Source organism: Cricetulus griseus (assembly GCF_003668045.3).
Source record: "Cricetulus griseus strain 17A/GY chromosome 1 unlocalized genomic scaffold, alternate assembly CriGri-PICRH-1.0 chr1_0, whole genome shotgun sequence".
In the NCBI taxonomy this organism is placed as follows: domain Eukaryota; kingdom Metazoa; phylum Chordata; class Mammalia; order Rodentia; family Cricetidae; genus Cricetulus; species Cricetulus griseus.
In genome coordinates, this window is record NW_023276806.1 from 129755826 (window position 1) to 129771259 (window position 15434).

General features: G+C 44.4%; 1 protein-coding gene across 5 annotated transcripts in view; it reads right to left on the reverse strand.

The window, feature by feature from the left end:
• Positions 1–15434, reverse strand: part of Baz2a (bromodomain adjacent to zinc finger domain 2A) — a 39666-nt gene that overhangs the window by 17763 nt on the left and 6469 nt on the right. For all 5 annotated transcript variants that reach the window (XM_027392680.1, XM_027392681.2, XM_027392682.2 and 2 more), the window contains 2 exons: positions 2480–2617; positions 410–1003 (listed from right to left, as the gene is read on the reverse strand). In XM_027392680.1, the coding sequence (XP_027248481.1) occupies positions 410–1003; positions 2480–2615 (730 nt within the window). In that variant the 5' untranslated portion in view covers positions 2616–2617. Of the gene's footprint in view, positions 1–409; positions 1004–2479; positions 2618–15434 lie in introns of those variants that run through there.

Here is a 15434-nt window from a genome sequence, read left to right on the forward strand (position 1 = left end):
AACAACTTCTCCTCTAGCCTCCATTCCGGCATGTGCCATTATGCATGATTTATGCAGTGCTGTAGGTGGAACCCGGGGCTCATTCATGTACGCTGCACAAGCATCCTAGCCACTGAGCTACATTCCCAAACCAAGAAGCCATTTTTGAGGCAGTGTCTTTGTGGACTGTTTCAGGCTTGTCCATCACCTGCCTGCCCTCTCCCGGCCAGCAGCTCTGCATGAACTTGAAGTAATTTGTACTCCCACTCTTGAACTGGTGCTGCTACCACAAAAACACCAGCCACTTGGCTCTGCTAATCAGCCTCCACTGCCAAGAGCTGGAAAGACAAGTTTTCCTCACCCCAAAAAGCCAGTGTTCCCCACGACCCCACTTCCTTTCTCCACACCCAGCTCACAGACCCAGTTATACCTGGCTGCTCTTCCTCCAGCTCCAGGCTGCCTACCAAGCCAGTGTTGTTTTCTGCCACAACTGAGGGCAGCTCCTTCTCTGTTGCCTCATCAGGATGGATCCCATTGCCCACATCCTGGGAAGGTGCAAAGGTCTGGATGCTAGATCCCAACATTGGAGATGTCTGTGGGGAGGTGAAAAAACTTGGGGGTCCATTGGGCATCACCTCAAAATTCTGGTCAGGAAAGGAATCATACAGTTCCTGTGAATCGAAGTTAAGTCCCATGGGACTCTGGGTACCATTGGCCCAGAACTCTTGGTTCCCAGCTCGAAGATTAGTGTTGTGACTTGGGGAAGAGGGTTGTCGGCCGCCCCCAAGGATACCGTTGAGCGGGTACTGTCCCCCAGGGAACTGAGAGAGAAGGGGTGGGTCCTTGAGGTTGTTGCCACTGTTGGCAGGTGGGTACTGCGAGTAGTTCCAGAGACAGTCGTAGGCCACATTAGGGTGATGGAGGTGTGAGGTGCTGGAGGCATGGGGAGCAGAGTTCAAAATCCCTGAAGTAGTAGTGTGAGATACAGTAGATAAGCCATTAACATTCACATCCCCATTCAAACCTGGCAGAAAAACAGAAGAGAGTCAGCTATGAACATATATATAATAATGCTACCAAACAAACCCCAATTTACAGGCAAGGTGCAGGCGAAGGGTCTCCTTCCTGTCACCTTTAGCTTTTGGGTCTCCAGGGGACACCAACCCTGGATGCTCCTGTGTGTAGCCTTAGTACTGCTGCTGAGACAGCTGAGTAAGACGCTAGGGAGCAGCTTAGGTGTGTCACAGAAGCCAGTGTCAGCTGCCGTTATTGAAGCTGCACACAGGTTTCCTTCAGTGACTTGCATTCTTTCACACTCTCATTCCTCATGGGGATTCTTTCCTTGGGGGGCATGACTGAATTCTCCAGTTCCCTACCCCCCTTTCCTTAGTGCCTATTTGGCCCCACAGTGGCACCAGAAGGGACAGTCTCTACCTCACTGGCACATGCAGATCCAGCACTTTGTGCTGGGCTAAGAATAGAATTTGCAGTCACCACAGTGACAAAATTCGAGCTCATAAGACTGGGTTTAGTCCCTTCCCATAGGCCCAGAAAGGTAATATGGAATAGGTAAAAAAAAAAAAAAAAAAAAAAAAATCTTTGCATGACCAGTGCTGCAGAATCCAGCTCTGAAAATAGCAATCTTCGAGTCTGCAACAGATAACAATACTAAAGAAACTTCAAGCAGGTGTCTGTGTATGGGGGGATCCTACAGTAGGTAGGTGAGTATGTTATGTGTGGGGAAATCCAGTGAAATAACAGGACTTATATTATCTGCAAGTGCCTTATATACGACAGGATTTTTCTACTGCAAGGAAGGAGAAAGTATGTGACTTGAAATACAAAGGTAATAGATAGAATACTGAAGCAGGAGGACTGCCACCAGTTCAAGGCCATCCTTGACTAGAGTAAGCCATTACCCCAAAAGAAAGAAAAAGACAATAACCTCAACAGCAGCAGTTCCACAGAGGATTGTCAGTGTCTAAGGGAAGCAGTGCACACCCTAACTTCTGTGCAAGGACAAGAGGCGGCACCAGCACATCTCCCTGCTGCACAAGTTAAAAGCATACCTACCACAGCCTTCACCCCCTTCCTACTTCACCCCTAGTCCTACTCCTGCTCCCCAGAGGGCTTTACCTGTCACAGGTCCACCACCCTCATTATTAGCAACAATAGCTACCTCTTTTTCTGCCAGTAGCCAGGGAATAGGACTGACTAAGATGGAAAAGCTTATATGTTTTTTCTAATCTTTTTCCAATTAAAGACAAAACAAACAAACAAACAAACACAACCAGCTTCTATAAGTCCCTATAGCTTATTCTCAGAAGTTTGATTTCTCTTTAGCAATTAGTTCTATGTATTTATTTCCTGTCACCACCTACCATGAGAGAGTTTTTGTGGGGTAGCTAGTGCAAAGTACTTTTATCAATCTCCTCCCATCAACCTGATCTAAAGAACCAATGTCCATTCCCTCCCCAGGTCTCATTGTCTCCACACTCACTTTTCCCTTGCTGGGGGAAGTTCATGGGAGACCCGTTAGTGTAGAGGCCCTCGCCTGAGGAAGGAGAGGGTTTCAGTCCTGAGGCAGCTGGTGCAGGGGGAAGGCCAGTAAAATTAAAATGGTCGTTTGTCTCCATTTCTGTAGGAGGGAGAAAAGGAAAAAAAAACCCATGGTTAAGCAAGGTTACATCATTGTCTAGAGGCAGTGCCCCCTCCATCCCTTCACTTACCCTTCAATGCAGGGGTGCTGTGAGAAGGTACAAGTTGAAAAAGAGAAGAAAATATGCCCTTAACCTGGGCAAAGACCCAACTTTAAGTCAAGCATGGTACCACACCTATAAACCCAGCACACCGGAAACTGGGGCAAAGGATCACAGGGTTAAGGCCAAGCTTTTAGACACTGTCTAAAAGCAAGTTGTTAGAAAGGCAGACAGAGAGAGAGTAACTATCAGTGGTAGAGAAAAATGAGTGTGAAAAAATATAAGCCTGGAAAAGCCTACCCTTATGTTACGTTCTACCTTCCTAATTCCCAGGGTATAGCCCTCTTAGTCCTCTCTATTTTAAGGTTAAGGCTGGGATTTGTGTTGTTTTGTTGAGACAAGGTTTCTCTATATAACAGTCCTGGTATTCATTTTGTAGACCAAGTGGCCTTGAACTCACAGAGATTGGCCTCACACATGCTGGGATTAGGAGTAAGAACTACCACTACTAGGCCGTGTTTGTTTTTGGATCTATTTATTATGTATACACTGTTCTGCCTTTGTGCCAGAAGAGGGCACCATATCTCATTACAGAGGGTTGTAAACCACATGTGGTTGCTTGGAATTGAACTCAGGACCTCTGGAAGAGCAGCCAGTGCTCTTAAACTCTGGGCCATCTCTCCAGTCCTTTATTTAAGACTTAATTTTTTAGGCCGGGCGGTGGTGGCACACGCCTTTAATCCCAGCACTTGGGAGGCAGAGGCAGGTGGATCTCTGTGAGTTGGAGACCAGCCTGGTCTATAAGAGCTAGTTCCAGGACAGCCTCCAAAGCCACACAGAAACCCTGTCTCAGAAAACTACAACAACAACAACAAAAAAACCAACCAACCAAACAAACAAACAAACAAAACACACAGGCTCTGTCTCTTCCTCCTTTGGAGCCCTCCCATTCCAAGGAGTTCTTATTTTCCTTGATAAATCTCTGAAAATCAAACTAGCAAACAAGACGGTAGCTACCTGGGTTCAACCAAGGCTCAAAGAACAGAGCCATGGTGGGTGGTGCATGCTTGCAGTTCAGCACTCGAGGTAAAGGCAGATCAGGAGTTCAAGGTCACCCTCAGCTAGGGCCACCTAAGCTACATGAGACCCTTTTAGTCCTAGCACTCAGCAGGCAGAGGCAGGGGGGATCTCTGTGAGCTTAAGGCCAGCCTGGTCTACAAGAGCAAGTTCCAGGACAGCCTCTAAAGCCACAGAGAAACCCTGGGGGGTGGGGGGATATTTGCAATGTACTAGTGGACATTAACCCCATATGTAAGATTCTATTTTTATATATATAAAAAAAGGAGCCGGGTGTTGGTGTCACATGCCTTTAATCTCAGCACTCAGGAGGCAAAAGCAGGTGGATCTCTGAGTTTGAGGCCAGCCCCTTCTACAGAGTGAGTTCCAGGACAGCCAGGACTATTACACAGAGAAACTCGGTCTCGAACCTCCCTGCCCCCTCCCCAAAGGAAAGTCCTTGGATTATGTTAACAGCTTCTCGAGGGCAGAATAATTTGCACTGGAAGCTTTCTTTCTTTCTTTCTTTCTTTCTTTCTTTCTTTCTTTCTTTCTTTCTTTCTTTCTTTCTTTCTTTCTTTCTTTTCCCTCCAGACAAGTTTTCTGTGTAGTCCTAGCTGTCCTGAAACTTTCACCACAACACCCAGCATTCAGAAAGCTCTATCAAGTTCCTAAGTTGAGGCAATAAGCAGACCTAGGTAACATTTTAATTATCTTTTTAAAGAATAAGTTGGTTATGAAAATATATGATCACTGGCCAACATCCAGTCAGTATATATGCCTACAGTCCCAGCTTCTAAAGGCTAAGGCAAGAAGATCAAAGTTCAAGGACAGACCGGACTACACAGCAAGAGCCCATTTCAAAGCAAGCAATTTGGTTTATGAATATGCTGTATACTGAAAATCAGATACCATTAGGTGTATATGTGAACAGTCAGCCCCCGCACACGCACCCACTAACATACGTAATGATCACTTCTCAGCTTTGGGCTAAGATCAAGTGTAAATTAAGAAGAAGCCTTCACTCTGTTCTGCATCATGAAAAGTCCAATTAACAGAGAAAAAGACTTCAGTCTTCCAGGACTTCCCCATCATAGGAAAAGCCAGTTGTTCAGAACAGGGATCCAAAATAAGCATCATGAGATTAATAATTACGAGTAAAACACATAAAAAATAAGACCAAGTCCTTGTTTTTAGGTTGGGTTACATTGAAAGCTTAAACCAGAGCAAAGAACATGCAGGGGTTGGCTTTGGAGAACCTGGGAAGAAGCCTGAAGAAGCACCCTCTCTCCTCCAGTCTAGGCAGTCACTTATCTATCGCCTGGCTTATAGGAATCAGTAACTTGTCTTTCTTCCTGTGTCCTCTGGGTTAGACCCTCAAAGATGGGTCACAGTTCATTTTCTTCTTTGCTTTTGTTGTTGAATCTACAAGGGAACTAGTGACTCTATTCTTTTTGTTAATCTGAGAAAACAGCACATCCTATTTTATAAATTACATGCTGTTGGCAACAAGTGGACAGTCCAAAGAAACCAGAAATTAAAAGGAATAAAAGCTATTTGGCACCTGACTCTTGTTCTTATACCACCCCAGCTGAAGGATCACAGGACCCACAGCTATTTCATATCATCTTAGACACATGCTGTATGGTCAGAGCCACATAAGAAGGCAGGTTCAGGGATGGAGAAATGGCTCAGTGGTTAAGAGCACTTACTGACTGCTCTTCCAGAAGACCTGGGTTCAATTCCCAGAACCCACATGGCAGCCCACAACTGTCTGTAATTCCAGTTCCAGAGGACCCGACACCCATGTAACATGGGCCATAAAATAAAAGTAAATAAAATTAAAAAAAAAAAGGTAGGTTCAAATCTCAGATGGATTTGGATTCTTTGGCCTTGGACAAAGTACTTGTTGAGCCTTAGTTCTGTCATCCAGAAAAATTTTATCATGCATTTCTAAGGCTTGAGGATATATGGAGATTGTACTAAATGTTAGGTTTTGTTTGTTTATAGGGTCTCACTATGTAATCCCACATGGCCTGGGATTCAGAAATTCTCATCTCAAACCCCCAGGGCAGTGATGGGATTAAAGCATGTCCATAAATGCCCAGCAAAGTTAGCTTTTCTTTCTCTTCTTTCTTCCTTTTTCTTTCTCTTAAGATTTATTTATTATGCATACAGTGCTCTGCCTTCATGCCAGAAAAGGGCACCAGATTGTATTATAGATGGTTGTGAGCTACAATTTGGTTGCTGGGAACTGAACTCAGGACCTCTGGAAGAACAGCCAGTGCTGTTTAAACTCTGAGCCATCTCTCCAGGCCCATGTTAGCCTTTATTAGACAACAAGTACAAAGAATGTTTAGCTTGTGTGCATATGTACATATATATACACACACACATTTTTGAGACATTTTTGTGTAAAAGCTTTAGCTGTTCTGGAACTAGTTCTGTAGACCTGGGTGGCTTTGAACTCAGAGATCCACCTGCCTCAACCACCGGAGTGCTGGGATTAAAGGCACCGCCACCACCATCCACCTTATTATTATTTTTTTTTTTTTTGGTTTTTCAAGACAGGGTTTCTCTGTATTGCTTGCTTTGGAGGTTGTCCTGGAACTTGAGCTGTAGACCAGGCTGGCCTTGGACTCACAGAGATCCACCTGCCTCTGCCTCCCAGTGCTGGGCCTAAAGATGTACACTGCCATGCCTAGCTTTAAAAGGTGTATGGGGGGCTGGAGAGATGGCTTAGCGGTTAAGAGCACTGACTGTTCTTCCAGAGGTCCTGAGTTCAATTCCCTGCAACCACCTGGTGGCTCACAATCATCTGTAATGAGATCTTGTGCCCTCTACTGGCATACAGGCAGAAGACTGTATACATAATAAAATCTTTTTTAAATAAATAAATAAAAGGTGTATGTTCTTAAAACTACTCATCTGGGAGATATAAGAGAGATGATGTAGTCATATTTAATATATAAAACTTACCCCCTGATTTCAGACGTCACACAAATAATGGGATCACAATATAAGAATGCAAGAAAACGCCAGGTATGGTGGCACATAACTTGGAAGGCAGAGACAGGTGGATCTGTGAGTGAGGCCATCCTGGTCTTCTAGCTAGCCCTAGGCCAGCCAGGGCGACATAGTAAGACCCTGGAAAATGCTAGGATTACAAGTGGATATCATCATGCCAGCTTGCTTCTCAGCACTTAAAAAAAATATTTAATGTTGAGTGTTTGTATGTGTACATGAGTGTACGTCACACAGAGGCAGGAGCCCTTGTAGGTCAGAAGAAAAGCTGGACCCTTGGAACTGGAGTTACAGACAGCTGTGAGCTACCATGTGGTGCTGGGGATAGAACTCAGGTCCCCAAGAGCAGTCAGTACTCTTAGCTGCTGAGCAGTCTCTCCTGCCCTGTTTCTCAGCAACATTTAATACACAACTCAGCCTTATACAAATGACCCAAGGTACACCATCAAGGCTGAGAAACAAAAGCTGTCCCAATCCTGCCCCACACATCCTGGGGAAGTTCCAAGCTTTCAACACTCTCAGTTTCTGACACTGGAGACAGTGATTTTTAAATTTCATATCTAAAAAACTCCTCCCTGCCTAAGTCATCATCTTCCATTAGAGTCCCAAATGGCAAACACATTAAAGGATGCCCTCTTATCTGGCCTACTCAACAAACTTCTCTGAGAACTCTGATTCAGACAAACTATAATATGTTCTGACCAAGGCTTGGTCTTTTTCAAAATGTCCTTCCTTTGGGCCCAATTTCAAACCAGAATTCTGAGTGAGGTAGGAGAAAGGTGATTAAATTTTATACCGAGGTAGGAAGACGCTTCTCAAAGAAAACTGCCACGTCTGGGCAGGTTCTCTAAAGTCACCTGGATGCTAAGTTCCACCATTATGTTTCCATGGTTTAATACTAACTAGAGAAAAGAGCCAAATCAAGTCTTTGCTGAATACATGTGCCTTAGGGTTTTGTTATTCCCACTATGAGCTTAGTGCAAGCTTGTTCCTATTTCCAGAGAATTAAATTCAGTCCATATCCCCCCCCCCTCTCTCTGCAAGGCCTTAGCTGTCCTGAAACTCACTCTGTAGAACAGATCCACTTGACTCTGCCTCCCAAGTGCTGGAATTAACTAGTTTTTCATAGACATAAGATTTTATACTTGTATCACATACATGCCTGGTACCCATGGAGGTCAGCAGAAGTCACCAGATGCCCTGGAACTGAAGTTAAGGATGGTTCTGAACCACTGTGTAGGGGCTGGGAATGGAACCCAGGTCGGTACTCTGCAAGTGAGTGCAAGTACCTGAAGAGGCCAGAGGTGTTGTGTTGGATGCATCCCCTGGAGCCAGAGTTATTATAGCCTGCTAGAAACTGAACTCAGGTCCTCTGCAAGAGCAGCATGCACGAAATCTCTCTAGTCCTCCCTCCCCATTTTTTACAATTAGTTTTTGAGGCAGGGTCTCACTATGTAGCCTTGGCTGGAGAGGAACTCACTATGGCTAGCCTCAGAGATTTGCATCCCTCTGCCTGTGAATGCTAGGATTAAAGGCATGCACCAACATACCCAGCCCTCAATTTTTTAATGTATATGTTCACACATGTGCCAGTGCTTATGCAAGTGCATATGTATGTGGATCAGAGGACAACTTCAGAAACACCATCCATCTACCTCCTTTGGATCCTTCAATGGCCTGAAGTATACCAATTGGCCAGTGAGCCCTAGGGATCTTCCAGTTTCTGCCTGCTCAGAGCTAGGATTACAATCACACACCAAGCAGGGTAGTGGTGGTTGCATGCCTTTAATCCCAGCACTTGGGAGGCAGAGTGGATCTCTGTGAGTTCAAGACTAGCCTGGTCTACAAGAGCTAGTTCCAGGACAGCCTCCAAAGCCACAGAGAAACCCTGTTTTGAAAAACAAAAACAAACAAAAAAAAACAAACAAAAAAACAATCACATACCACTAGGCATAGTGGTATGACACTTTTACTTGGGCTCCAGGGATCAAACTCACAACCCCAGCCAGGCTTAGTAGGCTTAAGTCCTAACCCCAGTAGGAAGTCACAGCAGAGGCAGGTGGAGCTATATGAATTAAGGCCATTCTGGCCTATGTTTCATAGGGCTCCAAGCCAGCCAGGGCTACCACAGTGAGATCCTGTCTCCAAAAAAAACAAAAACAAAAACAAAAAACAAACAAACAAAAAACCAAAGGGGGGGAGATCCTAGAGGGGGAAAAGGCCCCAATTTCTTGACTTCTCCTTTCCTACAGTATTGTGCATTAAATCCAAAGCCTTGTACACACTAGGCAAGCTACACCATCCTTAACAGACTTTTGTCTAGCTATCCCTTGTACAAAACAAAGTAAAGGAATAGAGAAGTACTGACAATGTTAAAAAGTCAATAAACTTAGTTCTAAAGTTAATGTGCTAGACACACCTAATTGAATACTCAAAGAATGAGAGTAGCTTTTGAATATCCATTAACTGAAGACTGGGGATGTACTTCTGAGGGTAGAGGGATTGCCTGACATGCACAAAGCCCTAGATTCTATTCCTCCCTATAAACTGGCATGAAGTTACAAACCTATAATCTCAGCATTTAGGAGGTAGAGGCAAGAAACTCAGAAGTTCAAGGTCATCTGTGGATATAGTCAAAACCAGTCTGGATTACATAAATACAATTCTTTTTTTTTAATTTTTAATGAACTAAAGGAATCAATCATATTGAAACCTGGTTTTCCATCATAGTTCTTAGTCACCTCATTGTCAAGAAATAGTTTTGTGTAGTTTCCTGGTAGAATATACTTCCCCTGCCATGCACCAAGTCCTGCATCACAAGAAAATACAAAACTGTCCCCAGGGAGCTGGAGAGATGGCTCAACAGTTAAGAGCATTGTTTCACTTGCAGAAGACCTAAATTCAATTCCCAGCACCCATGCAGTTCTCAACCACCTGTAACTCCATCTCAAGAGGATCGTTCTGGCCTCCACATGCACCTACACTAATATGCACATACCCACAAACATAGATGCGCTAAAATAAAGCAAATCTTTTGCTAGAAAAGTATCTTGAGGGGCTGGAGAGACCGCTAAGAAGCTAAAGAGCACTGATGCTCTTCTAGAAGACCCAGGATAATTCCGAGCAACCACGTGGCAGGCAGTTCACAACCATCTGCAACTCCAGTTTCAGGGGAACCAGCACAAATATACAGCACACACATGTAAGTGCAGTCATACACACATATATACATTAATTGTTTACAACGTTACCTTGATCCCCAGGATCTCAAGGAAAGAAATTACACTTGGAATTGGATCTGAGACAGCTACTTAGAAGACTGAGGTGGCCCAAGGATTGCCTACTTGGGCTACAGAAGTTCGAAGCCAGCCAGAGCTGGGTGTGATGATGGGTACACCTTTTTTTTTTTTTTTTTTTTTTTGGTTTGGTTTTTCGAGACAGGGTTTCTCTGTGTAGCTTTGGAGCCTATCCTGGAACTCACTCTGGAGACCATGCTGGCCTGAACTCATAGAGATCCACCCACCTCTGCCTCCCGAGTGCTGGGATTAAAGGCGTGCGTCACCAATCCCAGCACAAAACCAGAGGCAAGTGGAGTTCTGTGAGTTGAAAATCAGTCTGGTAACTGTGAGCTCCTGCCTCAAAAACAAAAGCACTTTACTGAGCTACCACCTCAGCCCAAGATATAATACTCTATGTGGGGGAAGAGCCCCAATCCCTTGACTTCTCCTTTCCTACAGTGCTAAGGACTGAACCCAAGGCTTTGTACACACTAGGCAAGCGATACCATCCTTAACAGAGGCAGAGGCAAGCAGATCTAAGTTTAAGGCTACCCTGATCTGTATTAAGAGTTTCAGGGCAATACAGAGAGCCCTGTCTCACTAATAAAATAAAATAAATGCAAAGCGGGCCTGAGCTATATGGTGAGATCCTATTGCAAAATAAAGGAGGGGGGATGAAAAACACAAAAATTCTTCTATGTTCTAAAATATAAAAACTGCTGGGTGGTGGTGGCCCAAGCCTTTTAATCCCAGCACTGGGAGGCAGAGGCAGGAGGATCTATGTGAGTTCGAGGCCAGGCTAGTCTACAGCTTAAGTGCTGGGACAGGCTCTAAAGTTACACAGAGAAACCCTGTCTGGAAAAACAAAAAACAAAACAAGCAACAAACAAAAATCCCAACTCACATTACTGTCTCACTTTACACACCATACACAAGACCAAACACTACACTAACAAGTAACTTTTACAGCACTCTGACAGTGTAAGAATAGAGCAGTTTGGCTTAATTTCTTCAAAGGTGAAAAAACATTCAGTGTCACGAAGATAGGCAAGACAGGCACATCTGATTCCAGGATGCCCAGGCCTCCCAATGAACTCAAGGGTCTTCTAGACTTCTGAGAAGCTGAGGTCAGGCCATCTAACTCTCTTCATAGCGCTCATTTTTCTTTTCAGGTAGAGACTTACAGAACAGAACACAGGCTGGATGGTGGTGGCGAACACCTTTAGGGAATGGATCTCTGAGATTGAGGCGAACCTGGTCTAGAGTGAGTTCCAGGGCAGCCAGTGCTACCCTGTCTCTAAAAAATAAAAAACACAGAAGTGTTCGGGATAGGGTAGTGGTACGTGGTACGTGGTACACGCCTTTAATCCCAGCACCAAAGCAGAGGTAGTTAGACCAGTGAGTTCAAGGCCAGCCAACGATATAGAGAAATCTTGTCAAAAATAGCCGGGCAGTGGCGGCACACGCCTTGAATCCCAGCACTTGGGAGGCAGAGGCAGGCGGATCTCTGTGAGTTCGAGACCAGCCTAGTCTACAAAAGCTAGTTCCAGGACAGCCTCCAAAGCCACAGAGAAACCCTGTCTCGAAAAACCGAAAAACAAAAAAAACCAAAAAAAAACAAAAAAAAAAATTAGTCAGGCAGTTATAGCACACGCCTTTAATCCTAGGTCTTGGAGGGCAGAGGCAGGTGTATCTCTGAGGTTAACCTGGTCTACATTGTCAGTTCCAGGACTGGCTAGGGCTGTCTCCTAAAACCGAAGAGAAACCAAAAATAAGTAAGGGGGAAAGGTGTTAGGTGTATACCCCAATGTGTCTAAAGGCCTGGTTTTTACTCTCCCACCCTAGGACCAAAAAGACAAAAAGGGAACAGAAGGGAAAGAGAAGAAAACTACTCTCTCACCTCCTGCCAAAAAAAGTAACCAGTCAATATTAAGAAATCTACTTCTTGGGCTGGAGAGATGGCTCAGCGATTAAGAGCACTGGCTGTTCTTCCAGAGGTCCTGAGTTCAATTCCCAGCAATCACATGGTGGCTCACAACCACCTTGAATGAGATCTGGTGCCCGCTGCTGGCATGCAGGCACAAGACTGTATCCATAATAAATAAATAAAATCTTTAAAAAAAAATCTACTTCTCTGCAGATTTCTCACCAAGTACGGAAGTATATACTACCATTTCAGTGCTTGGCAAAGGCAGAGGCGGAAGGATTCAGAGCTTAAGGCCAGCCTGGGCTACATATAGAGATGCGTCTTTAAAAAAGAAGAAGATAGGGAGGGGAGTGAATTTACTTCTGATAGGAAAATGAATCCGTTTTACAATGCCATCAAAGCTTCAACTATGAAGTCACTTTGGATTGGGGTGGAAGGGTTGCTGTGGAACTCTTGGTTCAAGAGTCCTCTTACTACCAAACTGTTTGCTTTTTGTTTCTCCAGACACTTTCTCTGTATAGCTCTGGCTGTCCCTGAACTCACTCTGTAAACTCACAGAGATTCTCCTGCCTCTCTGCCCTCCAATTAAAGGTGTGCACCACCACAGACTGGCTTTTTTACTGAACTCTATTTCCAGGCCTCTTCCCTCTTTTAACACCAGCAAGGAAAATCAATTTACTATTCTGCCAGTTCCCAATTTAAGTAAAGGCTGAAGACAGGAGAAGTTAAAAACCAATCAATGTGGTGGAGTTGATGAGGAGGTTCAGTGGTTAAAAGCATTTGCCACCAAACGTCACAGCCCACATGGTAGGATAGCTGTCCTCTGATCTCCATCCACACCCCGTGGCTAACACAACTACACCAAATAAATGTACCTTTAAAAAACTAAAATGGTAATTAAAGTGAAGCATGCATGAGACTGAGTTTAATTCCCAGTGCACGAACACACACACAAGACAGCTATCACCTAGGTAGCTGACACCATCTAGACAAGTCAAAGGATCCTACCAGTCTGCATCAGAGGCAACGCCGACACCATACTTGTTTCTGATTGAAAAAAAAAAAATCATGATTTCAATGACAGGTGCATGTAGTTTTCAGGGCAGTTCAAATGATCTTACTTCAATTCTCAACACTTAAACCCTTGTCCCTAGTGAAACCCAAATGGCAACAAAATGGAATCTAGCTAGGCATGAGCACACACCTAATCCTAGCATTTGGGAGACAGTGGCAGGCATATCTCTGTAAATTCTAGACCAGGCTGGTCTACATATAGAACTACATACAGGTCAGCCAGAGCTACCTAATGAGACACTGTCTTGGGGGTGGTGGTGGAGAGGGAAACTCAAACAAACAAACAAAATGGAAAGATACAGTACACAGGCCATCACCTTATCCTTTAGGGGAAAATAAATCTCTTGGTTAAGCCCAACTTGAAAGGCAGAAAAGGCAGAAAAGGCAGGAGAATTACTACAAGTTCAAACCCAGCTTAAACTTCAAATAATTAGTTTGAGGACAGCCTGATCCTAGCACAGATAAATAAATAAAATAAATTAATTAAATAAAGCTTCTCTGGTATAATGGCATACCCTTTAATCCCAGCACTAGGGAGGCTGATGTAGGCAGATCTTTGGAGAGTTTGAGGCCAGCCTGGTCTACTTAGGTAACTCCAGGACAGCTAGGGCTATAATGATACTCTGCCTCAAAATACAAAACAAAATAATAATAAAGTAAATGAAGTTGTAATTTAAAAAAACCTCCCAGTTTTGTTTGACACCCACATCAGGTAGCTCATAACCACCTCTAACTAGATAGATCCAAAGCCTCTGGACCTCCACAAGCAAGCACATCACTCACAAACAGATACTCACATGCAGACCCACAATTTTTAATAATTTACTCATTGCTGTTTTGCATGTCTGTATGTCTGTGTGAGGGTGTCTGATTCCCCTGAAACGGGTGTTGCAGACAGTTGTGAGCTGCCAGGTGGTTGCTGGGAATTGAATCCCAGTCCTCTGGAAGAGCAGCCAATGCTCTCAACCAATGAACCATTTTTCCAGCCTCTGTAGACCCATAATTAAAAATAGTAAGAATTAAAGGCAGTGGTGGCTCACGCCTTTAATCCCAACACTTGGGAGGTAGAGGCAGCTGGGTTTCAGTAAGTTTGAAGTCAGCCTGGTCTACAGAGTTAATTCCAGGACAGCCAAGTCTACACAAAGAAACCCTGTCTTGAAAAAAACAAACACACACACACACACACAACACACACACACACACAACACACACACACACACACACACACACACACACACACACACACACACAGAGACAGCGCCTGGGAGGGGGCAGTGCTAGCAAGAGATGGCTCAGCAGTTAAGAGCACTGGCTGCTATTACAGAGGACATGAGTTCAGTTCCCAGCACCCACCTGACAGCTCAACTATCTTGTAACCCCAGTTCCAGGGGATCCAAAGCCCTCTTCAGGCACACCTGTGGTGCACAGATATACTCGAAGGCAAAACACAGACATATAAGAGCAATTAAGAAAAAAAAAACTAAGCGGGGTGGTGGCGGCGCAGGCCTTTAATCCCAGCACTCAGGAGGGATTAAAGGCAGAGGCAGGCGGGTCTCTCTGAGTTCGAAGCCAGCCTGGTCTACAGAGTGAGTTGCAGGACAGCCAGGGCTATACAGAGAAACCCTGTCTCAAAAAACAAAAAACAAAACAAAACAAAATTTAAAGGAAAAAGAAAATGTGGGCACAGGCACAACTATACACAAGAAGAAAAAATTCCCACGTTTCAAGAAATGTTATTCTATAGACAGAAGAGTTAAATCATGATATCAAATTCCCCTATTAGTTCTGTAGAAGGTTAAAACTTAAAGGAACCCAAGTCAATGAATAAGTTTCCCTGAAGGACCACTAAGGAACAAGCTTCTAGCTCTCTATAAATCAGTCCCCATCCCTATAAACAAATCATAAAACATACACCTTCCCCATTTCCTCTCTTCCACTTCTCCGAAGTGCCTTTCTTTTCACAAGTTTACTTGCTCAGATGCTCTGCAATAAAGAAACTGTCCACTTGAAAACGTTAAGCAGGATCGAGAAGCCTCTCTCTCTCAGTCCATAAAGATTCCAAGTTGTCTTGGCAGCTTTCTAAGTAGTAATGCACGCACTGCTGGTGAAAGCTCGGTTTGGTTCTCGGTGACCTCTAGCTTGGAGCGGGAAGGCGTGTGCGTGTGTGTGTGTGGTGTGTGTGTGTGTCCCAGAACAGACGGTCTACAAAGGAGGATCAGGAGATCCGTCAGTGGTCAACTATACTTGACCACTGGCTGACAAATGAACGTTACGGAGGGAGAGTCTAACGAAAGGTCTCTCGGGCCACACGTCTGGCAAGCTCCAAGCCTGCCCACCAGGCCTCAGAAAATGAAACCAAATCAGATTAAAATGGACATTTCAAAACAACAAGAGACG